The sequence below is a fragment of the Ascaphus truei genome, chromosome 3 (assembly GCF_040206685.1).
Source record: "Ascaphus truei isolate aAscTru1 chromosome 3, aAscTru1.hap1, whole genome shotgun sequence".
Lineage (NCBI taxonomy): Eukaryota > Metazoa > Chordata > Amphibia > Anura > Ascaphidae > Ascaphus > Ascaphus truei.
The window spans coordinates 381,262,307-381,288,903 of NC_134485.1; the positions used below are offsets into that span (position 1 = coordinate 381,262,307).

Below are 26,597 nucleotides of genomic sequence, written 5' to 3' on the forward strand. Positions count from 1 at the left end.
TACATGTGTACGTGTACATGTGTACGTGTACATGTGTACGTGTACATGTGTACGTGTACATGTGTACGTGTACATGTGTACGTGTACATGTGTACGTGTACATGTGTACGTGTACATGTGTACGTGTACATGTGTACGTGTACATGTGTACGTGTACATGTGTACGTGTACATGTGTACGTGTACATGTACATGTGTACGTGTACATGTGTACGTGTACATGTGTACGTGTACATGTGTACGTGTACATGTACATGTGTACGTGTACATGTGTACGTGTACATGTGTACGTGTACACGTGTACATGTACACGTGTACGTGTATATGTGTACGTGTACGTGTACACGTGTGTGTGTATACGTGTGTGTATACGTATACGTGTGTATACGTGTGCGTGTGCGTGTACGTGTACGTGTACGTGTACGTTTATGTGTGTGTATACGTGCGTGTGTGTGTACGTGGGTGTACGTGGGTGTACACGTGTGTGTACACGTGTACGTACGTGTACGTGTATGTACGTGTATGTACGTGTATGTACGTGTACGTGTACGTGTATGTACATGTACGTGTACGTGTATGTACGTGTACGTGTGTGTACACGTGTGTACACGTGTGTACACGTGTACGCGTGTGTACGTGTGTGTACGTGTATGTACGTGTACACGTGTGTACGTACGTGTGTGTACGTGTACATACGCACGTGTGTGTACGTACGTGTGTGTACGTGCACGTGTGTGTACGTGTACGTACGTGTGTATACGTGTGTGTAGGCGCACGTGTGTGTATGCGCACGTGTGTGTATGCGCACGTGTGTGTATGCGCACGTGTGTGTATGCGCACGTGTGTGTATGCGCACGTGTGTGTGTGTATGCGCACGTGTGTGTGTGTATGCGCACGTGTGTGTGTGTATGCGCACGTGTGTGTGTATGCGCACGTGTGTGTGTGTGTGCGCACGTGTGTGTGTGTGTGCGCACGTGTGTGTGTGTGTGTGCGCACGTGTGTGTGTGTGTGCGCACGTGTGTGTGTGCGCACGTGTGTGTGCGCACGTGTGTGTGTGTGTATGCGCACGTGTGTGTGTATGCGCACGTGTGTGTGTGTGTGTGTGTATGCGCACATGTGTGTGTATGCGCACGTGTGTGTGTATGCGCACGTGTGTGTGTATGCGCACGTGTGTGTGTATGCGCACGTGTGTACGTGTGTGTACGTGTACGTGTGTGTACGTGTGTGTGTATGCGCACGTGTGTGTGTATGCGCACGTGTGTACGTGTACGTGTGTGTGTATACGTGTGTGTGTGTATGCGCACGTGTGTGTGTGTGTATGCGCACGTGTGTGTTTGTGTATGCGCACGTGTGTGTGTGTGTATGCGCACGTGTGTGTGTGTGTGTATGCGCACGTGTGTGTGTGTGTGTATGCGCACGTGTGTGTGTGTGTGTGCGCACGTGTGTGTGCGCACGTGTGTGTGTGTATGCGCACGTGTGTGTGTGTGTGTGTATGCGCACGTGTGTGTGTGTGTGTGTGTGTATGCGCACGTGTGTGTGTGTGTGTATGCGCACGTGTGTGTGTGTGTGTGTATGCGCACGTGTGTGTGTGTGTATGCGCACGTGTGTGTGTGTGTATGCGCACGTGTGTGTGTATGCGCACGTGTGTGTGTATGCGCACGTGTGTGTGTGTGTATGAGAACGTGTGTGTGTGTATGCGCACGTGTGTGTGTATGCGCACGTGTGTGTGTATGCGCACGTGTGTGTGTATGCGCACGTGTGTGTGTGTATGCGCACGTGTGTGTGTGTATGCGCACGTGTGTGTGTGTATGCGCACGTGTGTGTGTGTATGCGCACGTGTGTGTGTGTATGCGCACGTGTGTGTGTGTATGCGCACGTGTGTGTGTGTATGCGCACGTGTGTGTGTGTATGCGCACGTGTGTGTGTGTATGCGCACGTGTGTGTGTGTATGCGCACGTGTGTGTGTGTGTATGCGCACGTGTGTGTATGCGCACGTGTCCTTTCCACCCTGACTGATTGTACTACAGTATTATTATATCACAGTAGGAATCACGTATTCCTCTAACATATTACTATTTATGTATACACACGTGGATGTTTCCGGATTTGTGATCACAGCCTTGTCTACAGTTGAATTACATTACAATAGCAGTTGTCATTTTTTTCCTCATTTTTCACACAATTGCCAACAGAAAATGTACCTCAATTGCATATCCTCAGCCAACTCCCACTATAACCACCATACTCAGAATTGTATATAAATCTCACTGGCTGTATGACTGCTCTCCTTGAAGAACTCAGAGCTTAAAAGTGTATTTGTGTGCATGTACCATTTATTGGGCAGTTACATTTTTACATGTGAAAAGGGACAAATACAGCTACAATTATTTATTTTTCAAAAAAAATAAAAAATAAAACACATTCAGAAACAGACTGCAGCCTGGAAATAGCGATTTGGCTCCTTACATGGTTACATGTAAAATGAGCCAGAATATGAGAGTGGCAGAAAGAACATTAACTGTAGCCTCTCGTTTTATAAAGAGCATCCCTACTGGCATTGAGGTTAAACTATGACAGTTCATAATTAAAGAATAAATTGCTATAATCAAAAAGTTTCATTTTGTTTCCCTAGCCAGATGGCCAACGTGTGCGAGCTTCTTCCATGTGACATTTAGGCCGGAGACGGGTCCTTGTGAGTCATGCTGTCTGCACACAGTTGGAATATTTAATCTCCTCCCTCGCTGTGCTTATAAAACGCATTTAACCAGTTCACTGTCAGACTTTGCAATGTAATGCAGCCCTTCTTATTTACGCTCCTTTGGAACTCAAAGTGTTAACCATTCACTGCCCAAAGGACAAGCCACAATGCCCAGCAGCCTCTCCAGAAACTCATGCGTTAGAAAGGTATTCTGTGTTTTGGTCCATTATCTTGCAAGTATACATACTGCGACACTTCTAACCGGTTAAAGCTCCAAATGATCAACTACTCATCTCCCTGGCACACCCCATATGCCCTCTAACTTGTTCCAAGAAAGACTATAACACCCTGCAATGCTGGCATCTCTCTCATAAGGAAGGTGACATTGTTTTTACAGCTGATCAGTAAAACACAAGTGCGGCCCATTAACAATATTTGGGACTAACTACCCCAATCTTTCAGGAAAAATCAGAGGAAAAGACAGAGCACTACATCCCAATTGAAAAAAAGAGATTACAGAGAAAATGTTCCCATAGTAAAAAAATGAAAATGTATTGGATCAAAAGAACAGACACACAGGCCATAAACTGACACCTACGCTTTTCAGGCATAGAGCCCTTTATCAAGTAAACGCGTAGGTGTCGGCTTATGGCCTATGTGTCTGTTCTTTTGATCCAATACATTTTCATTTTTTTACTATGGGAACATTTTCTCTGTAATCTCTTTTTTTCAATTGGGGTGTAGTGCTCTGCCTTTTCCTCCGATTTTTCCTGTAACCAATCAAGCGGATGCACACCAAGTACCCCAGGACAAGTGGATTTCGGAAGTGCACCTTTATGCGAGTCCGTTACCCTTTATTCATTCATTGATGTATATTATGCAGGACACCAGAGTGTGTTAAATCTTAACCGCAGTGCTCAGTGACATTTTTTCCAGTGAATACGTCATATTTGGGACTCTAGTGCATGTATATCAAGTTACTGGAAGGGTACACCTCTGAAGAAATGTGTTCATTCTCAAGCAATTTACAGCATCATCTGCCATGTGCTTTTGAGCACCACACAATGTTTTTTTTCTAACCCAATCTTTGATCAGCTTAGTTATACGCTGCTATTCCTATATAATCGCTGTTACCCTAGAGTTCATTTCTCCTACAGGACACTGAAGTACACATATAGCGAGACTATAAAGCCCCGCTTCCCCGGGGATAGCCCGGGTCTATGTTTCTGTATCGGATCTCGCGTGTTGATCTCTGCTGCTGGGGGATGCCGCGGTGGTTTCTCCGCTGCTTTCTCTGGCTGCCGGGAAAGTTAGACTGGCTACATCTGTACCAAGTATGGTGCTTAAACAAACTTTACCAGTGTGAATATCCAACCTTAGCAGCTTAACTACAAAGCATCACATTTTGGCCCCACAATCAGACAGCGCTGGAACATGCTTCAAAACCTCCTGCATGTTGAATGTAGGGTTACATGGGAGTTACTTACTGTGCATATTCTGCTAGTGGCAATTTGAAGACGTCAAACACTTCCTTGTTCTTCATCAAGTAGACGGAACGCAAGTAGGATACAAAGCACTGAAACACACAAAAGGCATTTCATTTTTTTTTTTTGGAACGTTAAACTACAGCAGGGCCCTGCTTCTCGGCGCTTCGCTTTTCGACAATACAGCAGCACCGAGAAGGGGGCCGCCATGACGGATAGTACGTCACGCATGCGCAGAACGGGCTGCAGACCATAGGCTGCGCATGCGCAGAACTGAAAATCGCCGGATCCGCTTTCCGGCGATTTTCACTATACGGCGGGCCCCTGGAACGGAACCCGCCGTATACCCGGGGCCCTGCTGTACTTCAATTAGTTGTCCTTTAGATCAGGGGTGCTCAAATCCAGTCCTAAAGGGCCACCAACAGGTCAGACTTTCAGGATATCCCAGCTTCAGCACAGGTGGCTCTATCAGAGGCTCAGTCAAAGCCTGACCCACCTGTGCTGGAGCTGGGATATCCTGAAAAACGAACCTATTGGGAGGTGGGGGGGGGGGGGGGCGGGGGGGATAAGATGAGGACAGGAATTGAACACCCCTAATTTAGATCAACTCGAGAGTTGTAAAGATGTTTGAAAGAAGCAGGAAATGGTACACAAGCTATATCACAATCAGGAACACCATTTATTGGCATGCGTATAACAAATATTAAATACAACGGTACGGGTTCATTTTTATATGTGAATATTATGCAATCAAATGGAAGAAACGCATGTTTCCCAAAACATTTTGTGAAATATAATTTACAACTTTGAGAAGAACAGTTCATAATGGCACTAACATGTTTAATTCGTTACTGGCTTGGTGATCGATGCCTTTTTTCCCTACTCAGACACCTGCAAGTCTGTTAAAACTGTATTTTAACTTTGCTTGGTAAATATAGTGAGCCAAGACTAAGAGCTAGGAGGGGTTTGCGTTCATCCGATGTCAGGGCGCTCCGCTGGTGCTTGTACACCCAGGGCCCTCTTTTGCCCAGCCACATCTTTATTGGCTCTCTGATGAGCGGAAAGAAAATACTCATTTTTGGAAATAAAGCATTTGCCAAGCAAAAAAGTCAAACCTTTGTCAACAGCACAATTTAAATTGTTTAGACTTTAGATTAAAAAAAAAAAAATAATAAGTTGTTTTCTGGCTGGCTACATGGGATTGCACTTTTAACCAAGGTAACAACGGAGACTCACTGCCATTATTTTAAAGAGCAGGAAAACATACCAGATCTCAATATTTAGCACTGTAAAATGCTACTACAGAAGCGTCAATATCTTCGCACCACAAGCATTTGAAGCTTACTGCAGCAAGTAAATCAACCTCAGAACTAATTGAGATAGTATAGAACAGGGGTGCTCAACTCCAGTCCAGCCTCCCCTCCTCCACCCCAACAGGTCCGGTTTTCAGGACATCCCAGCTTCAGCACAGGTGGCCCAGTCACTCACTGCTGCAGCACAGGTGGCTCAGTCAGTCCCTGCTTCAGCACAAGTGGCTCAATCAGAGGCCCAGTCCTGGACTGAGCCTCTGATTGAGTCACCTGTGCTGAAGCTGGAATATCCTGAAAACCTGACCTGTTGGGGGTGCTTGAGGACTGGAGTTGAGCACCCCTGGTGTAGAATGTCACCAGAGAATGTCAACAGTGCACAGGTCTTCCAGTGAAAAATAAACAACTTCTTACTGAAAGCAAGCGACAGAACCCTCCTCGTGATCAGGCTTTGAAAAGTGCCCAGTGAGGCTACACAGAAGTCTATGTATTTGCCTTCACCATTTATTCATTATGATCACACATCACCAAACTAGTTCTCTTCTTACCGGTTTACATTTAATTTCAACCCACCATGCCGGTGAATGACACTTGGGGGTTACCGCCTCTCGAACATTATAGACAGCTCACAACTAACAGGCATGATTGGTATGAAGGTTCTTCCTTCTCCTCCCACTTCCCAGCTGCACAATTAGCTGACATTATGAAGGAAAAAAATACAAACCTCCCCCCCCCCCCCCCCCCGCCCAAAAAGGGCAAAACACAATGTTTTCCGTATTTGAAATATACATGATCTTCCCCCACCTTTCATTTTAGCGGGGTGTGAAACAGGTGTGAACACTGCCATGTAGAGACTAAATTAGACTGGCAGTAAAATGAATGGATTCCTAAAATTGCCGCATAGGCACATCCTAAAACGGGTCTATGCCGCACCCCAGAGTTAACTCCTGTTTAAACATCTCTACTCAGGTAATGTAGATAGGTCTTCTAGAAAGGATTGCTCCAGAAACTCTGCCAAGACTTCCATTGATTATTATGTGCAATGCTTTCCTTGGACTATTATAAAAGATCAGCAACAGCCTAAACTTCCCAAAACATCTGTTTTTTCCAACATACATTTTCAATTCTCCAACATCATCGAGATGAATTACTGCTGTATGTAGACACCCTTCTCTAATCGTATGCTTTGCATTTGGATACAGGACCACGGTTTCCTGGTTGTGGTGGGGGGAAACAAACTTAAAACCGAAAACCCAGGACAGAATGTCAAAACAAGTAGGTCATGATGTCCCATTAAGTGTCGTTCCAAAATAACCCCTCTGCTTTTCTAGCCAGCGTAACAGCGGTTAAAGAAAATAAATCTCCAGGGGAAAGTGCTTGGACTAATGGATATTGATTAAGTAGGATTGAAAGATGGCAATCTCAAAGCTCCCAGAATCAAGTTAATGTCCAAGGGAAGAGCTGGGTCATTAATTTTGGGCTTCTGTCTTCCTGTGAACTGAGCAATCTAGAGACATGTTCATCAAGCGCAAACGGCTGCAGTAAAGAAACTCGCCCTGCTGCTTTCTACTCTGGAAAACCTGTAAACTCCACATTATAGATGGTAGCACTTTTTATTTATCTTTTCATGCCTAGTGTGAAATACTCAGCTAGACCAAACGTGTACCGTTGGGTATTTTACACTGTGTTCCAAGAAAACTTGGGCAAAATGGTCAAATCGGGATAGTCTGGCATATGTTGGTATTTGCTCTACTCGAGGGGTGAAACAAACATCAGGAACATCCAAGCTGAAAGCTTGTGATATTATTTCTAAAGACGTAAACCTTCCTGGCATAAGGGTCTCCTAGAGATCAATGTTCACCTTATAAAAAAGGGTCTTGTTTTGAGCCCATATTTGCATATAGAAATTATCATCTAACTGCTTGGTAAGGAACCCAACAGCAATGGATAACTATTAATTTAAAATAAGATATTGAGCAAAATTGTATACACAAAAAGATTTGGTATTTCCCTTGATTGTATATAATAATAATAAAACATTTTTTAAAAAGGAGTCATTTTTATTTCATCCACAACCAGAAATTATTACATTTAAACAAATGTCACTTAATGTAGAGGTCACCTACAAGGAATACAATTTGTGCTGCTGTCCCAGCTATTTAGCCTTCCCCTTATATTAGACACAGATTATTATTAAGGGTGTGAACCTTTTGCTGCCGTTCGCTGATGTTGGTTGATGTTAAATCTGCTCTATTTCTATCTGAAATTCATATGCCCTTTATCCCTTGTACCCAATTTTCCAACTCTATCTGTCCTATGAAATGTCTGTGAATTCACTGTATAACCTCTGTTCTTTTAATGTAACCATGTATTTTTTATAACTCTGTGCCCAGGACATACTTGAAAAACGAGAGGTATCTCTCAATGTATTACTTCCTGGTAAAACATTTTTATAAATAAATAAAATAAAAAACCCAAAAGCCTCCGAAGGCCTGTACTATGAATTTCAATGCTACACTTCCGGCCACAACCTGTTGCACAAGATGAACCATTGGAAGTGTCTATCCTATTTTGGCTGCTCTAGTACAGTTGCTTCCTCTCCCGTCAAAGCCATGATGTAAGGAGCACAATATGAAGCCTCACTGTGTCCCTGGCCAAGTACCACGAGAGGAGAGAAATTATAGAAAGGCGGATGGAGGCAACATTTTTTTTTTTTTAAATAAAAAAAATAGAATGAGCTAATAGGAAAGGGGGGAAAAGAAACATCATTGTATGAGGAGATTGGACTAGATAGAAGCATTAGAGAGAAGGAACAATTGGCCAAAAAACAAAACCTAGTGGAGAAGAGGCATTACAAGGCAGAAGTACCCAGAAAGAAGATTGCATCGAGTGGAAAGAGCATGAAAGAGGGTATGTAATTTCTTCAAATTCAATTTCTATTGTTAAGAAAATGTAATGTAACGTCTTTATTATCTTAAAATACACACGTAACTTACTCTTTGGAATAAAATGGCTTATGTACAAGGTTTTAGACCTACCCGTTGAGCTCGCTCTTTCAAATCTTGCTCTTGTGCCAAAAATGCTTCCAACCGGCCTTGTACATCTAAAAGCTTGTCAGGGTTAATTCTGAAAAGGACCAGAATAAATAAGTGTTATAAAACAAGTTGAGACGTTTTGAATTCAGATGTTCAACCTAACTTCGTTTTCATTTGCTTTTCAATCCATGTATAATCTGTTTTTTTTTTTAGCATTTCACAAGTTTTTAATTTTAATTGAAAAAAACGTGAATGAAAGGAATGCATGATAAAATAGTCCAGCCTACAGCAGTCTTTGCCGTCCTCACTGCTGATCACCGCTATGGGAGGTTGCATTATACATTTTTTGTAATAAAAAGGTAAAAAATAATTCCTTCAAATTTTAAAGGGGTAGAGATGTAGCCATGAATATTGCTGTGATGTTAGGGGCAGCTTGGCACTGTATATTAAAAGGTAACGCCAGCTAGTTGCACCTACCTGACAAGATGGTGACAAAATACCTAGGCCACATCTTAAGTCACAAGATAGTTGCCAGTCTAGGTATAATGTGTAAAGCTATGGCCCCAGTCAGTGCATGCACACGTTGGAGTGAGTGGCGGCACGTCCACCCGTTTCTGAAGCGATCAGTGGACTTCTGATTGGTTGTGACAGGAATGGGGGGGGGGCGTGCGGTGGCGTAGCCATAACGTCACACGGCTGGTTGGCCCTCATTGGCTGAACCACCGCCGTGACGTAGCCATCGCTTGGCTGCCGCATCAAAAGACAAATTTCTTGTCTTTTGGCAATGCGGTCGCACCATCGCGCTTTGAGCATGCGTGCGCACGGACTGGGGCCAACCACATAGAGGGCAGTCTCTTGTTCACGCCGCACACACGAGATCACTGGGACTGAGGCCCAACGGTCAGTTAGCCGCCTTTCACAAGTTATTGTGCACTACTAGTCTCTGTAATTTGACTACTTTCAAGTGTTTATGTTGATCTGGGATGCATTGTATGCCGAGCCCTTGATTAGGTTAGCAAAGCCAGCAATGGTTTTCCTTTGTACAGGGCCAGGTGCTGTGCTCAGGAAACAAGGGTGAGGTGGGGGAAGGGCACGCCTCCCTGCTGGGAACACACATGCACTGCACAAGCAGGGCATGGTTTTGCCCAGGCAGCGTGTAGGAGGAGGAAATTGGGGTCTGGGTCCTAGCTCTGTGGGCCCGTTTACCCATTGGTCAGTTTCAATTTCCCCCACTGCCAACCACGCCCCTAGAGGCTGTCCTAGAGTATGGTCACCTCCCCCAGCCCTGATTGGTCCATCTTGGGCGAGCCGTAACAGGTCAGAAATAAACTGATTATTTAACTCGCTCGTTCTGTCTAGTGCTTGCAATTCCGGTGTAAATCGCCTGGTGTTCCTTGATAATTGCACCCGCTCGTAACGCAGAATATAACGTTATAAACCAGATCACAGAATGTCCATAGCGGTCAATGCCAGTGAGAACATCTAATTATCCAACCATGCTGTGTCAGTAGGTAAAACAACCGTGGCTACATCTTGGAAAGGATAATTTCTAGTTGAACCAGAGATGCCATTTGGTCTGTATATGCATTAACTGTATATGGTAGATGCTAGCACTTAAATAGTTAACAGAATTAGCAGAGAAAAAAAAAGGCACATAAATGCAATCTCCTACTGTAGTTATCTAGAAGTATCAACAGTCATTAATACAAAGGGACCTTAGAGAAATAGAGACACAAAGAATTTAGGGAATAGAAAGAATGAGGTATGCGTCCTTGGTATGTTTAAGGAGGCAGAAAAGTGGTAGATAACACTGGCGAGGTGTGTTAGCGGTGAAATATACCATATTTGAACTTACAGTTGCAATTGGGAAAAACAAGTACATACAGACTGGTCCGGATTTCCTAAAATCTGGAATAAAAGTGTGTGATCGTGTGCATATTGAATTCAGAATTACTTGGAACTTGTGCTGGCTAATTCTCCATTCATAACTTGCCGTGATACCTATGCTGTAAACCCTGTAAAGAATGATGATGAGATGTTGTGATGCTGTGGATCTCTGTCTGAATAAATTCTGGAACAAAGAATTCAATCCATGGACGTATTGACTATCTTCACATCTGTATACCTATCTGAAGACAGGACGATTTCAAGTTGAACATGAACGCCATATTTTCTGTATCTACACTAACTGTATGCTAGCACCTAAATAGAATAAGCAGAGAAAAGGCAAAGAAATGCTACTTCTAGTTAACCAGCAAACTGCAAGGTCATTACTACAAAGAGATCATAGAATTGAAGGCGTAAGAAATAATGAGGCACAACTTGTTGTTATCTCTAGACAGGAATGAGGTATAGTGGGGCCCTCTGGTACCTACAAACACAGGGTTATGGAGAGGCTAAGAACAAGGGTTTTGGTCTCATTATCAGGGAGTCAGTATAGCGATTGATGTATGAGTAGTCATTACAAGGATGTCTGGAGAAAAACTATAGGCAGACATTGTTCATACTGTCTATTAATATTAATTGCTCTGGTTTATCGATAGAAAGATGCCACATTGGTTACAAGAAGGTATAATAGTTTCATACTGTGTGTATTGAACTTAGCGCTCCTAAAGAACTTGAACGGATACCATCGTGACTGTAGTTCTGTTTATAATTAAGAAATGCCTGTGCAAGACTTATAAGATGCTGCCTATCTGTGTCTCTGAATAAATACTGGAAAAAGACCCGGAAACGTGGACTTTATTGACCAAGGTAGAAAATATCTATTTTCACTATCCCAAAAGAAGTGTGATATTACATCAGTAACACAACACACTGGTAACAATGATTTCTAAAGCGCTGCGCAAGTCACTGTGGGGGGAGCCTTATGGAAAGAGCGGTGATTGATGGCACTGGCTGTCACATGTTCTGCTCACACATTGTCTTTACTTAGTAACCGGGCAAAAATGGATCTGGGAAAATAGCACACAACGCCAACCAAAGGCTTTCAGCCAGGTTTGGAGTAGGTGTTCTATTTGTATTTATGTAACCCCCACAACCACATCTTACAAAAAAGAAAGACAAAAGAATATGTTGAATTATAATACACTAAAACAAAAGCAGACAACAGGAAAGGGAATCATGGCCCCAGAGCTTGCAACCGAACTGGTGTATTAGAAGACTTCCCCCTACTGTAGGTGCAGTGGATAGCAGTGCCGGACCACGATGGTTGGCAAGCGCGGCTGTGGCTGAGGGGAGCACGGGTTAGGAGTTCATTTAAAAGTTACTTGTCATATACAGACTGTGTTTAGGGACTTGAGCAAACTCAATTTATTTCAGTCTAACAATATATATTCAGCATCTTTAGTGCTGGAGAGAGGTCAGAAACCTCGGAGTGAAACGTTTTGTATGCCTCGCGAATGAAGATTAGGTGAATAACACTGGTTATAAATGCTAGTATGCCAGGAAGGCTGAAAGTAGGACTATAAAAATAAGCCCATCAGCGATCTTACTTACTTGATCTCGTTAATGGGCACTTTTTTACCCCCCAATTGTTGTACCATGTCTTCATGTTCCGACCTGAGCAGAACCAGCAATGCTTCTCCTCCTTCCTTGTACCTGTTGAAATACAAAGTAAAATCAAGGCCACCTTAGAAGAAGAATCAGGGCATTCCAAATAACTGTTCTAAACAAATGAGTAATAGTGATTCGTGGGAGAACACAAGGGACACAATGAAAAAAGTACAAGTTGAATTTAAGAATTAATAATAATGAGTCAGGAGTAAAATGCATACCTAGCCACGGACATCTTTTACTTGTTTATTTTATTGCCCATTTCAATTTTGCCCTATCAAAAAGGCATCCCAACATGCAATTGAAAGTGAATTTAGATGTAATAAATTAAAGCTAAAATGAAATCTTCCGACTATGCATATGGTTACACTGGTGCCAAAGTAATCAGCAATACATGCAAACAATGCATGAAACTAAAGAAAGTTACTTTGGCCATTTATAAGGCCCTACTTCCACAAAAAGGAAGATTTCAATTAAAAATGAAGATAAAGTTCTTCTCCATTAATACAGAAGTGAATGTTTATGCATCCACTTGTATCACAACAAGTGTGCTTCATCCATCTAAATGAATTACAGACAACAGGGGATGGGTGCATTAGAGCTTCAAAATAAATATCCAAACTGTAAACAAAATACATCCAATAAATAAGATCCGTAAACATAACCTATCATTTATTTTTAAAACCGGGTGAGACTCATGGGGGATTATTACTAAAACTGTGGGCGCGCCAACCATCAAACGGAAAAAAGACTTTTCAAATCAATGGTCTCTCAGGCTGCGTCCTTGCTGCCGAAGACTACGCTGAGGCGTGCACGATGTCACCCCCGTTTTCTGGCCAAGGTAGACGTAGCGTGGGGTTGGCGTGTATATAGGAGTTCGTCTGACATCACGGAGATGGTTCGCCATCATTGGGCAAACCGCCACGTGACCTGGCCGTCACACCAAGGAATCCGTTTGAACGGATTCTTCATGCACCGCGCACCCCCTCCTGCTGTCGCACGCGCGATCTATGGGCCCAATCAATGCCTTAAGGCAATGTAAACGTGCCACGCGCGCGCACACCTCCGCACGGTCTGCGGCAGCATGGACGCCGCCTTAGATTGCAAGATCCTTCTCTATATGCAATGCCAGTGTATGTTATTGTTGTCTTCTTCCCTACATTGCACTGGAAGGTGGAAAATGTTGGCGCATTAAAAACAATTTGATAGCTGTCCTGGTTCTAGATTTCTGTCCAAGTTGCACTTTAGATGTTTTTCTAGTTTAGGCAAATCTTAGCTAAAATGTCTTCTTTTACAGACAATAAAAGCATCACACTATGTAACCTTTGGTCGCAGTCTTGGGTGCCAAAGCATAGTGGAAGTGCTCAACACAATGCACAGGTTAAGTTATAGTAATTACATGAATTTCATAAACACACACACACACACACACACACACACACACAAAACTTAACATGGCCTCATTCTGCTTTTCAAGAGACACTAAACAAAACAAGAATTAAAATTGGACAAGCAATGGCTCACGGAAAGGTCACAGAAAAAAGTACATGTTTACAGCACCAAAATGTGCCCATCAACAAAAAGCCAGCAAAACTCCTCCATTGGGAAACTTCGTGTACTTGATGCATCATTCCGACTGAGCCACTGATTGGGCCAACTGTGCTGAAGCAGGGATTTCCATATACTGACCCAGAATACCACTGCTTTTCATTCACTTACAGCTCCAACTTCTTGAAGCAAAAGGATTATTTTAGAAAGACTTCATTTCTGGACAACATTTTATAAAGATTTACACAGAGCTTTTCCCCAAAGAAAAATAAAATGATTATTTATCAGGCCACTACTTATTAACACTGACTACCGGCTGTCCAAAAAACACAAGGACCCAAACCGGTCACAGGTAATGAGTTACAATGAGCAACCCGGTCACTGGACTATATTTAATTGCATAAAGCCTAATTTAAACCTTATTCACCTTTATACTTAGCAGCCTATTAGAATTAATTTCCATGAGAAATGGGGAAGTTATATAAATTAGGAACGTGCAGACCTAATTTCCAGAATTTAATTTGATGTTTTATTAGTGAGCAGCGGCAGATCTAGTTTAAAGAAGACCCCGGTGCAAGAATATATTTTGGGGGCCCAGGAGGCAGTGCTGAGCCTGAAGAATCCTGCGCTCTCATCCTCTGCAACGCACCCATTACGGTTGCGGGGACCCGGGGCCTTGCACCTTCTGCACAAATAGTATTAACGCCCTTGACCTCAGTTTGCAGGGGCGGGGCCAACTCCTTAAGCACAAATGCATTAAGCATCAGCCATCGTTAAGGGAATAACTAGGTAAGCAGATCTGCAGACCACGACACCTAGTAACCAGGGGTAAAAAGTCAGTGTCTGTTACCGCTGGATCGTGGCGTGATGAGTCCTGACTCCATTAAAACGATTTACCATTTATTTAACCAATTTTTAAAATCTAACTTCTTTAGAACAGGTTAATTAATAAATAATGAGGTTGAGAAACAATCATTACTGAACACTATTGATTGCTCCCTGCACCCTCACTTTGATCACATTTAGGTTAGTCCTGTAATAGGGGTAGACAATAGCCGCCGGACCATCCGGCCAAGTCCGGAACTCTGGCCCTTAGGACTGGAATAGTGTGGTTAGCTCCGGGTTCGGCGTGCTGGGTTGGGGCAGGTCCACACAGGCTACTCCGTCATACCCACATCGCACAGCAGAAGTTACATGGACTGCCTGCAAAGGCATGAGTGAGCTACAGCCATGGGAGGAGATGGGATACAAAGGCCTTCTTTTACCCAGCAACACAGACCACTGGCCGGAGAAGCAAGTCCTGTGAGACGGTAGGTATGGAGTAACCCCACTTTCTTTTCTAGGCGAATTCACGATCATCGCTCGATAGGAGCATGGGCAGCAAGCTAAACTGAAGGGAGCACAAGGGCAAGCTAGGATGTTCACAGGGCTCGGTGCAGGGACATGCGTGGGGCCTCTTACTTGCAAGATCACCGCAGCGTCCCGTCAAATGGTGTCGTGCTGTCATGACAAGGTGACGTTGCGGCAACGTAGCGCCACAAGGCGCCCCGTTGTTATAGCAAGGCAACACAGCATGGCGTCGCGATGTCACGTTGAGTCCCGTTGTGGCAACGAGCCGACTATTTGGTGTCACAGCGCCATGATGATGGACCCTGCAGGAGGAGATCTCAACGAAGGTAAGAGACAGTTACAAAGACAACACCCTCTCTTCCAGCTATCAGTTTAATTGTTGTGGGTTAGAGCGCAGGGCTCGGTGCGACTGTACCGCTATCAAGCCAGCCCTGGGGAGCCATCTAATGCGATTGAATGCCTGGAACCCCATCTACCTTGCCCTTTCCCATGGAACATTGGAAACATGCAATACTTGAATAGATGTCCACGCTTTATTCTGTACACAACAGTATATTTTTGGAGAACCATGTAGCTGCCAATTTTAAATGTGGGCAACCAGGAAAATAACCTACGCATCACTTCTTTGCAGCAACGTGGACTGTAATAGCAACTTAATAATGGACAAATCTCATGTTCTGTGTTTTAAATGACTAAGTCATAGACATCAACAGTTACTTTTAAATACCTAATGCTCAACAAGCAAAAAAAGTTATACAATGTTCTAGTTCCAACTATGCTCAGCCCATTGTTGACGAAGAATTAATCTCTGCAAAACTACAGCCTGTGCTCACCTTGAATGCCAAGAGACTAGATTCGCTCAACTCCTGTAATGTTATTATCCCACCCCCCCGAGCATGTCCTGTTCTTAAAAAATAAATATATATATTAATTTAAAAAAAGCAATATTTTCTGAACCTCTAGCTCTTGAGGTTATCAATGTATCCTCCCAGACACTTAATATTTCAAACGCCTAAATCTCCTGAATGAAGCATCCAATTTTAAGGGGGGGCGGGGGGGAGAGAACAGCTTTGGAAAGATCAGCATTGGCAGCTGCTTTAAGCAAACTTCTGGAAATATGTATTGATTAGCAATCCCCTGCATTTAAACCTATAATGGATCCAACGATTAATGTAGGAGATAAAACGTGTGTTGCTCTACAATTCCTACTGGGACCCTTCTATAAAATCGCTATCAATTGCTTATATTAAAACCCAATTTCTTTAACTTGGCAACAGCTAGGAGACCCTGAAATGTATTGCAAAGTATTGCAGATTTTTGCAACAAGTGAGGGTTATTTCAAACTATTGTGACAAAGTTAAACACCCCCCACCCGGCCTTCATTTAAAAAAAAAAAAAAAAGCATTCAACCCAGAGGGAAGTGAAAACCCAGTTAAACTATCTCCAGGTGAAAAACAAGAACTTTAGCTTTTACTGCCCTCTTGTGATATTACACTTCACTGGAAAGATATAAGGTAAAATGTTCTTCAACAATGTACAGTTGCAATAAACGCAGAGCATATACAGTAGCCATTTAAACCCCCCCCCCCCCCCAATCATTTTTCTACATTCTCAAATTTAATAACCATCAGCCCAGCTGAAAAAGGCACAACAGCAACCACTGCGAAATACAGCATCTCTATACACACCTCATTGATTTCCAATTATTTTTGTAAAAAAGTATCATTATGGGTATGTGTCAAATGAGAAAACGTTGTGCATAGCGCCAAACATTATTTATTAATAAATGTAAAAAATAAAACAGTATGAATATCAGTAATTGGAGCTGAATGAGGAAAATGTCATTATATGCTACAATTGCAATATTACATGAAGAAAAAAAAAATATTCTCTTGGCAAAAAGATACGTTTTTACTTTTTTAATAAAATATTAGCGCTGGGACGCCATGAGGATAATTGCCCGTTACAAGCTCCATTTCTCCACAGAGATGTTTCACCGACACGCGGGGAGGCCCCTTCCCCATGCTGATTAAGAGTTCAACTTCATTGAAATGAGTGGGACGAAAATGTTCTCCAGCACAGAGAAGCGGTTTTTCAGCATATGGAGCAAGGGCCTGAAAGCCAGGCAGCCATCACTACCTCCCTCTGAAACGTCCCATTCCCATAAGAAACCATGCTCTTCACATCATGTGCCTCACTCCCCCCCCCCCCCCGCCAGGACCCTTATTTCTGCCCATTGAAGAGAACTTCCATTTTTCCTAATAAAGGGCACGACTTCTCTTCGTCCGTTCCCCCTCCCCCCCCCCTCATTTTACATGGGTGGAAAGCAGGGGGTCTCTGGAACTGAACTCCATTTCAGCACCAGGGACCCCCTGGTTCCCTAGATATGGGGTACAGACAAGATAAAAGTTTGCTCACCCCTACCCTAGATAATTATTAACCTTTATTTTTTTTTAGTAAAAACACACCTTCACTCAAGGAAGCATTGCAATACTTTACAGTTAAACAATTGTATATCATTTTAATTTGTTTGTCCTAGATCCTTAATGGGTAAGGTGCAGTCGATCCCCTGCAGGGGGGAACAAAATGGCTGTTTAAATCTCCCATATTACGCGGGCCAATAGGGAGCTGCAAAGTCATCAGTCATGGCTTCCTACTGATCGGCATGATCCTGGTATTTAAATAACAGGAAGTAACCAGCAGCACCTTTCCCGGTACATCTCTCAGGGGCTCGGGGGGGCTGGGGGAGCAAGGTGTGCATTGCTCTTTTTAAGCGTCCAAATGCGCAGTTAAATCACCTAGCTTAAGTCCATACAAAAAAAAAGATAGGCAGACTTTTTTTTTTTTTTACACAAGGGTCCTCACTTAACCTAAACTAGATACCTGGATAGATCTGCTCTGAACACAAAAAGGAGGCTGGATAAATCTTTAAAAATTCATCAATACAACAAACACAGTTTGACTCCTAATTATTAAACAGTTCATGCATGACCTGCAATGCATAATTACCCCGGTCTGTCCCTGTCTTGTTAAAGTAATTTTTCAGTAGAAAATGCAATCCCGCTAGTACCAAAGCAAAAGTATCTCGTTTTAATGAAACCCAGCTATAAACGTAAGTAACACCTTGTGGGAATACATTTAATAAGCACACAGAACAGCCAAATGAATATGCACAACTGCATTGCCACATTTACCATGAAGATTAACAGAACTAAGAAATTATTTTAGTGACTATTTTATCCCAATTAGCTCTGATCATTAATTAAGCTTTTATGTGGGACAATTAAATACTCTCGTGATCCATGAAACTTTCAATGAAGTCGTAGCAGGCTCCATTAGCGCCAGCTATTAAAATGAAATCCAGTTCACATACAATATGCTCACAACGGTGAAACGACAGTTATGCTGATAGAGGAACATGGAATGCAAACAGTGTGGCCGAGAAATGCCGGGAAATGGTTAGAATATAGTGATTGGTGGGCACTTAGATTGTGCAGTTTGAAAATTGTGCCGCCCTATTTTACATAATACGTCCTCATACCTCCTTGCTACCCCTGAAGTGAGCAGCTGTGACTAATCTTACACTGAGAGTGCACGGTTTCTCAGTCAGGGTCCCTGGTTACCTACAGGAGGTGTGCCCAAGACTTGGGAAATCGCCAGGTTATGGTGCGATACAGAATCATCAATACACTAATGTTGCATTTAAAAAAAGCTAGAATAGAAAATGTACAAATCCATTGGTAAACAGTTATTATAACCACGCCCCTGCAAATGCAATTGTAACTCTAAAAAGTTTTGAACGGATGAAGTATTTCATTTAAATTTCCGGTTGTCTGCATCTCACTGTTAGTATTTTATCACTCACCGATCCTTTGCCCATTAGTTATGCAAAAGTAAACGGCAAGCAACCAAGAGCAAGGCATAGACACACACACACACAGACACACACACACAGACACACACACACACACACACACACAGACACACACACACACAGACACACACACTTCTGGCTCCCAAAAGAACATTGCCAAGAAGGTTGCGCTGGAATCCAAAAACATTGAACAAACATATTACTCAGATCTAATGTCAGAAATCGCTGGTTGTCATATTCACATACTTTAGATAAAGATATCTATGAGTATAGAATCTATACTCTATACTATAGGTCAATGTAGGTATGTATAGGTATATGTATGCACACACAAAAATGATTCAGTCACACAGATGCAGAGAGATGATGCATACGGGTAGATAGTCAAGTCAATTTTCCAAATTAAATGTACCTGGCTGTTCTTCCAACTCTGTGAATGTACGTGTTGGCATCTTCTGGGCAGTCTAGCTGCAGGACCCAGTTTACTGCTGGGAAATCTGTGCAAAACAAAGGAATTAAACAGAGAAATAAAACACAGGTCTGGTAAAGTAGCACATTATTTATAACCTGTCTGTACAATAAAAGCACAATAATAAGCATATATTTTTTTATATCAATCATGTCAACTAAATTACCCAGCTGAATAAAACCAACCTGCCTACTCAGGACAACCATGTTTTTACAACAAACCTGTAAATTAGATGCATTTGAAAGTCACACGCTCTGTTAAAATAGCTTTAATTAATGCCTCTGTGTGACAATGTTAACGATTATTTTTTTGTAATACAGCAAGAATAAAGCTTGCTGTAGAAATAAAAATGCTTTGCTAGTGACACTAACTGCTTTTTCAAATTACCAAAATTGCTAGTTTCAAATATTACCAGGAAGTACCTTTCAGACCAGGAAAGAATTTGGGTTGGTCTTTTTTGGGATGAATCCAAGTCAATGCCAGAGGCAAGTAGGTCACAGGGAAAACAAAGTACACCATTTCCCAAGTGCATAGATGAGAAGCAGAGGGCATCTTCTGCAACCTATTCCCGCATCCCAAATGTTTCAGGATTGTAAGCTCTAAAACTGGCGCATCCTTACAAATGCCACATTGAAAGCAAATACGCTTAGAAAAAAGGTGCAACAACAGAGCCAAGCAGAACACATACAGATGCAGCAGATGTTATTGCATCCGCTACATTATATAAAATAAACAACTATGCCAATACGGAGTGTACACCTACCTCCCCCCATTTTATTTTGTCCTCTCCCTCTCTTCCCTCCCCCCCTTATTTTTCTTTTCCTATGTGAAAAATATCTTCAGTAAACTTCGAATAACAAATCAAAATCTAAAAAAAAAAAAAAAATTATTGGTTTTTAGATTCGGGTAAAACTTTTTTTTTTTTTTTGCAAATTACCCAGGCGAGACTAATCACCGAAATTAGCTCACTATGGTCCTCTGAGGGACTGCCTCAACTGAGGTTGTGTGGCAATTGAAGAGGAAATGACTTTCCATCTATCAATTTAAATACCTGCACATTGCCACAGCTCTCAGAATAGCTCCCACTATGCGAACATTCAAAAAAAAAAATAATGGCGGTCATTTCATATATTAACAATTGTTGAAGCTTTTATTATCTCAATGGACAAATGACTGGCTAACAAGAGGCATATGCAAAGTTGGAACGACAAAACCCTACAACTGTAGTACTTCAGATATTAACAAATAATGAAACTGAACAAATCGCAATCTGACTGTCACACGCGATTTGATTTCAAAGTAATACCAGACACTGCCATGGCCAAATCCCATTCATCAACTAACAAGGTTCAAAAGATACTGTCAGTTTTGAACTTTCTAGCACTGGATAATCAATCAGAGACTACATGGCACCATTGGGACATGACACCCATGGACACTTTTGAACCACATTTTGAGCTCATCCAACAAGAGCATAAATAAGGCTTCTCAGGCTATAAAAACAATCTTCAAATTCCAGCTTAAAATAAAGCGCCAGCCACTAAGGCGTGAAACGCGTTAGGGATACCTTTTTTCTTTTTTGTTCCCTTTTAGCTTAGGCTATCATGCACTTTAAAGCATTTTTATATTTTTTCTACTTTTGCCTCCAGCCCTTTATTGAAGTGAAACTTCTTTAGTGGCACCTCTGATGGGATAAAACTGGATAGATGGGGGGCGAAATGTGAAACGGAAGTGACGTCACGTAATGGACGCCGCTCCGCTCACACGTCCCCTGTCATGTGGCGGTGGCGGCGATAGCTGCCGGCGCCGCTCCTAATCGCCGCCGCACCCCTCACCCTCCCACACACCCCACATCCGGTTGCTCACATATGCGGCGGCGATAGCCGCCGCTCCTAAGGCCTCGTTCAGGGTGCTGGCTTCGGAGGGAGGGCGTGCTGCCGTGCGTGCTGCCGTGGGACACAAAGTATTCAATTTGAATACTGGTTGTCAGGGTAGCAGCTGCCCTGTCTCCGAAGCCCGGAGTTGACGCTGGCTACAGTTTCAATAAACGAAAATTTCGTTTTTTGAAGCTGCAGCAGCGTCACAGGGACCTAGGCAGCCAATGAAATCATTCTTGAGAATGATTTAATGACTGCAGCTTGGATCCCTAAGCTGCTACCTGTAAACCCGCCCCCTGCCCGCCTCCTGAAACAGTCTGCTGGGGATAAACACAGATTGCCCAGCAAACTACCGCACTGCCGCCCTCCCGCCAACTCCTGTCTCTGGCCCCCTGAACGAGGTCTAACTGCCGCTGTTCCGCCGCCATGCCGCGCATGCGCAGTTGTGATGGCGCCGCTGATGGATGCCACACATGCGCAGAAGCGGCTGGCAGCGGCGTCGTTCCCCCCACACGCTCCTAACTGACGTGGGCGTTCGCGGGCCTCCTGCGCCCTCAGGAAGCGGTGGCACACGGCGCAACCCGCACGGCACAGGGGCTCGGCGCCGGCTCCTGCTGCTGGAAGAAAGGGTGTTCGGGCAGCGGACGGGTAATCTCGCCCGCGGCCGGTCACTCATGCCCGTGCCGGGCGCATGTACCCCGGGGGGGGGGGGGAATGGTGCGCAGAATTTGCGTAAGAGGGGGGCGGGGGGCGCAGAATTTGCGTAAGAGGGGGTAGGGAGGGGGTCGCGCAGAATTTGCAGAAGGGGAGGGGGAGAAGTGGTGCGCAATTTTACACCCCACCCCTGGCTGCAGCAGGACACACACACTGACTGACCCCACACACACACTGACTGACCCCACACATACACTGACTGACCCCACACACACACACTGACTGACCCCACACACACACTGACTGACCCCACACACACACTGACTGACCCCCACACTGACTGACCCCCACACTGACTGACCCCCCCCCACACACACACACACACACACACACACACACACTGACTGACCCCCACATAGACCCCCACACACACACACTGACTGACTCCCACACAGACCCCCACACACACACTGACTGACCCCCCCACACACACACACTGACTGACCCCCCCCCACACACACACACTGACTGACCCCCACACAGACCCCCACACACACACTGACTGACCCCCACACAGACCCCCCACACACACACTGACTGACCCCCCCCCACACACACTGACTGACCCCCACACACACAGACTGACCCCCACACACACACTGACTGACCCCCACACACCCACACTGACTGACACCCACATAGACCCCCACACACACACTGACTGACCCACACACACACACTGACTGACCCCCCACACACACACTGACTGACCCCCACACACACACTGACTGACCCCCACACACACACACTGACTGACCAACACACAGACCCCCACACAGACTCACATACACACACACACACTGACTGACACACACACACACATACACACACAAACTGACTGACACGCATATACACACACACACACACACACACACTCACACTCACACTCAGTGCAAATAGCTAATACGGGGATGTGTGCCGAGCACGCGCATTATAAGTCAAATGTATTTGCGTTTTGTCAATGAAATTGTATTTTGATTTTTAATTAAAACATCACCAATACAAATACAATTTCTGTGACAAAAGTCAAAGAAGTTTCACTTACTATGCGCGTGCACAGCACACACAGCTTTTTTTTGCAGTGCGCAACCTTTTTACCTCCTTTTCCAGCTTAAAATAGCAACTTAATTGAAAACTCTAACACAAATATTATAAATTCAATAATCAAATCTGCCAATTGTTCCTGTATAAAATTATAAGAATATTCCATTATGGGGCACATTTCTGGGCTGTGGACAGCATCAGGACAGAGCAGGGGAACTCCAGTAGGTGACAGAATAGAGAGGAAAAGCATGAATGCAAGCCCCTGAGGAAGAAAGCAGCACGCTTTCGAAACGCGTAGGGTGGCTTTTAAGACTTCTGTTGCGGCATCAGGTTTATTCCCACTTTCCCGAGCGGATCCGGTGACGAATCAGCTGTTACAAGCCGACGCTCATTGATTTACACCAAGCGAATCTGCTGTGGTCAATCCGATCATATCTGCACGTCCTTCACTGAGTGTCGAGAGAGGCTACACGCACACACGCCGGCGGGCGTGTGCAACTCTCCATCTACAGACCTGACCGGGCGCAGTAGCTGTTTGAGCAGCAGAGAGGGAATACTCTCTAATTTATCCACCGCTTGTATACATCTTCTGTCCGGTGAGTGGGCAGTTCACCCGTTGCAGCAGTGTGTCTATTCGTCATTTCCATTGTCCTTTAACCACATATTTTTTATTATTCATATGTCAATTGTTTTATTATATGTTTTAATTAAATGTTTTTTAATTATTCTTTCACCTCTTGATCTCAGCTGATAGTCATTAGTCATATATGTTGTGTGTATTATATGTAGTTTGTCTCTATACCATACAGTATTACGCTATGTATTGTGTTTTTATCTCTCTTTAAGCACAACCCTTCTGTCTGGAGCCTATCCCTGGCAATCCAACTGGTTTGAAATATATCCTTTAACCATCAGGCGCCTCAGTAATACGCATTCCTTTTTTTCTCTGTTATCATCCTGACCAGGGGGTCAGTTGTTGTATTTCAGGCAGCCCCTTCCATGTGGACAATATCCCCATTTAAGGTTTCACATTGTGTTTTTGTTTTATTCATCTAGTCAGCGCTACCTGTTCTGTTTTTTAAATGAATGCAAGCCAAGTTTGGGACAAGAGCAGGACCTAAGCAAAAAGACAAGAGCAGGGCCGGACAAGAGGCGGTCATGTGAATGTGGTAACAGAACACAGTCCTAAAGCAGGGTTCATACACCTGGGCCAGAAACGGTGACCCCAACTACAGCTGCTGAGGAGCAGATTTGACAGAGCTACGTATTATTTCTCAGCAGGCCAAGGATTGGAAGATCTCTGGAGTCGTCGCGCTATAGCTCTGACTCAAAGATAGACACTTCCCACAGGGCTATGATCCCTGATTAGGATTACAGAAGGAATAAGAGGACCTCCGTTTAAGAGACAACGATCTTTAGAAAATACTGGAGTTGAAAACTATTTTAAGGGGACTAGTTCATTTTAGACCAGTGACAGACATGGAAGAAGGGGTGGGGAGGGACAGGGAGAAGGGGTGGGGTGGGGGAAGGAGAGGGAGAAGGGGTGGGGTGGGGGGAGAGACAGACTGCATACGAGACACAAGTTGGTAAATGTGTTGGCATGGAGGACTCTGTGCATGCCGTGATGGGGTTAATGAAAAAGAAAATACCTTGCCAGTTTTAATAGGATGAAAGCAACATGTAGCGACTGTAACATTATCCCATTTTGTGCGCGACTGAGGAAGTTTTACCGCTGTACAGCCATCAGCAGGAAACCATTAATCAATGCCAATAGTGAACTTACAGGGCTGTCTCACAGCTTCTACTAAAGCACAGAGAAAGTCAGGGTGTCCGCCAATTAATATAATGAAGGGCACTTTGTAAAGACATTTTATTCACAGAAGAAAACGGCACTAGCATCATTGAACTCAATGTAAACAAAAGCAGAAGATGCAAGTGTGTCCCACTTAGCAACCAATATTGCAGTTGCATGAATACTGTCTTATATAATATATATATATACAGTATATATAAAAAAAAAAAAGCTTTAGTGTTACAATCTTATACTATATAATTGAAAGCACTGTATGCCTGCAGGCTGGCTGGCTGTTGCCTGGATGTTCGGTGTCCCTAGGGGAAATCTCATTGGTCCCTTGGGCCGCCCCCGCACACCTCTCATTGGCCTGAGGCGGAGTGACGGCCCAAAGGACACACAGTGTCACACACACACACACACACACCTCACCCCCCCCCAAGCTCATCCCCTCCCCCAAGCTCACCCCCCCCCCAAGCTCACACCCCGGCGCCGCGCGTGACAGGCCGCGCGAGATGGGAGGGGGGATGCCCCTCCGGTCCCGGCTCCCCCCTGTCACCGCGTGACAGGCCGCGCGACAGGAGATGGGAGGGGGGATGCCCCTCCGGTCCCGGCTCCCCCCTGTCACCGCGTGACAGGAGATGCGAGGGGGGATGCCCCTCTGGTCCCAGCTCCCCCCTGTCACCGCGTGACAGGCCGCGGGACAGGAGATGGGAGGGGGGATGCCCCTCCGGTCCCGGCTCCCCCCTGTCCCAAGATGTCATCTCCCGCTCTCTTCCCCACCGGTCCCGGAGGCTCCGCCTCTCCCTGTTTCCCGCGCATTCACCCCCCCCCCATCCACGTGCGAGCTGCCGGACGGGTGAGGGAGCTGCCAGACGGGTGAGGGAGCTGCCGGACGGGTGAGTGAGCTGCCGGACGGGTGAGGGAGCTGCCGGACGGGTGAGGGAGCTGCCGGACGGGTGAGGGAGCTGCCGGACGGGTCAGTGAGCGGCCTTCACCTCCCCTCACCCCCCCTCACTCACTTCCCCTCAGTGAGTTTACACATGTGCACCCCCTTAACCCCTCTCCCAGCTCACACCAGCGCCCTGTAACCCTTCCACTGCCGGGGAGCTCCGCAGTGCGATCTATATACATCGGCAGGACACATTCTATATATACAGAGCAAATTGCATCTGTATGCAGAGAAATAGATCTGTATAGAGTATGCCTCTGTGTATACAGTATGATGTGCCTGTATACAAAGTAGCATATTTTGTGTGTTATATACAGGACTTTTTATAGTGCAGAGCTCTGTGTATAGTGCATGTGCACAGTGCTGTGTATAGTGCATGTGCAGAGCGCTGTGTATAGTGCATGTGCAGAGCGCTGTGTATAGTGCATGTGCAGAGCGCTGTGTATAGTGCATGTGCAGAGCGCTGTGTATAGTGCATGTGCAGAGCGCTGTGTATAGTGCATGTGTAGTGCGCTGTGTACATCTAAATGTGTATCTTACACGTAGGCAAACTAAAACATCCCGGGCAACGCCGGGTATCTCAGCTAGTGAGCTATAAAACAAACTAACATGTGCAAGTAAAGGCTGTTCTTTATTAATGGCCCAACCAATATATTATAGTTATATTGTTTAAAGCACTTTAAAAAAAAACCCTCAGAGGAACTCAATTGTTAGCCAATTAAAAACTCCTTACTTTATCGGCATCCAGTACAGAGATGGAGGAAACAAGTCCCAAAGTTACTGCGCTAACAACTTCAGTACGTTCTGTACCAGTGAAGCAGCAGTGTGTGTACAATGCTACTACATTTGGAAGCCTTGAGTACTGAACAGCAAACATTTCCCCTACATTTTAGAGACCA

General features: G+C 44.4%; 1 protein-coding gene across 1 annotated transcript in view; it reads right to left on the bottom strand.

The window, feature by feature from the left end:
• The window catches only part of DDX10 (DEAD-box helicase 10), a 254,437-nt gene that overhangs the window by 200,514 nt on the left and 27,326 nt on the right, over nucleotides 1-26,597 (bottom strand). The window contains exons 9-12 of the mRNA XM_075592333.1: nucleotides 19,263-19,347; nucleotides 12,022-12,123; nucleotides 8,527-8,614; nucleotides 4,185-4,273 (exon numbers count right to left, since the gene is read on the bottom strand). Of these exons, the coding sequence (XP_075448448.1) occupies nucleotides 4,185-4,273; nucleotides 8,527-8,614; nucleotides 12,022-12,123; nucleotides 19,263-19,347 (364 nt within the window). The remainder of the gene's footprint in view (nucleotides 1-4,184; nucleotides 4,274-8,526; nucleotides 8,615-12,021; nucleotides 12,124-19,262; nucleotides 19,348-26,597) is intronic.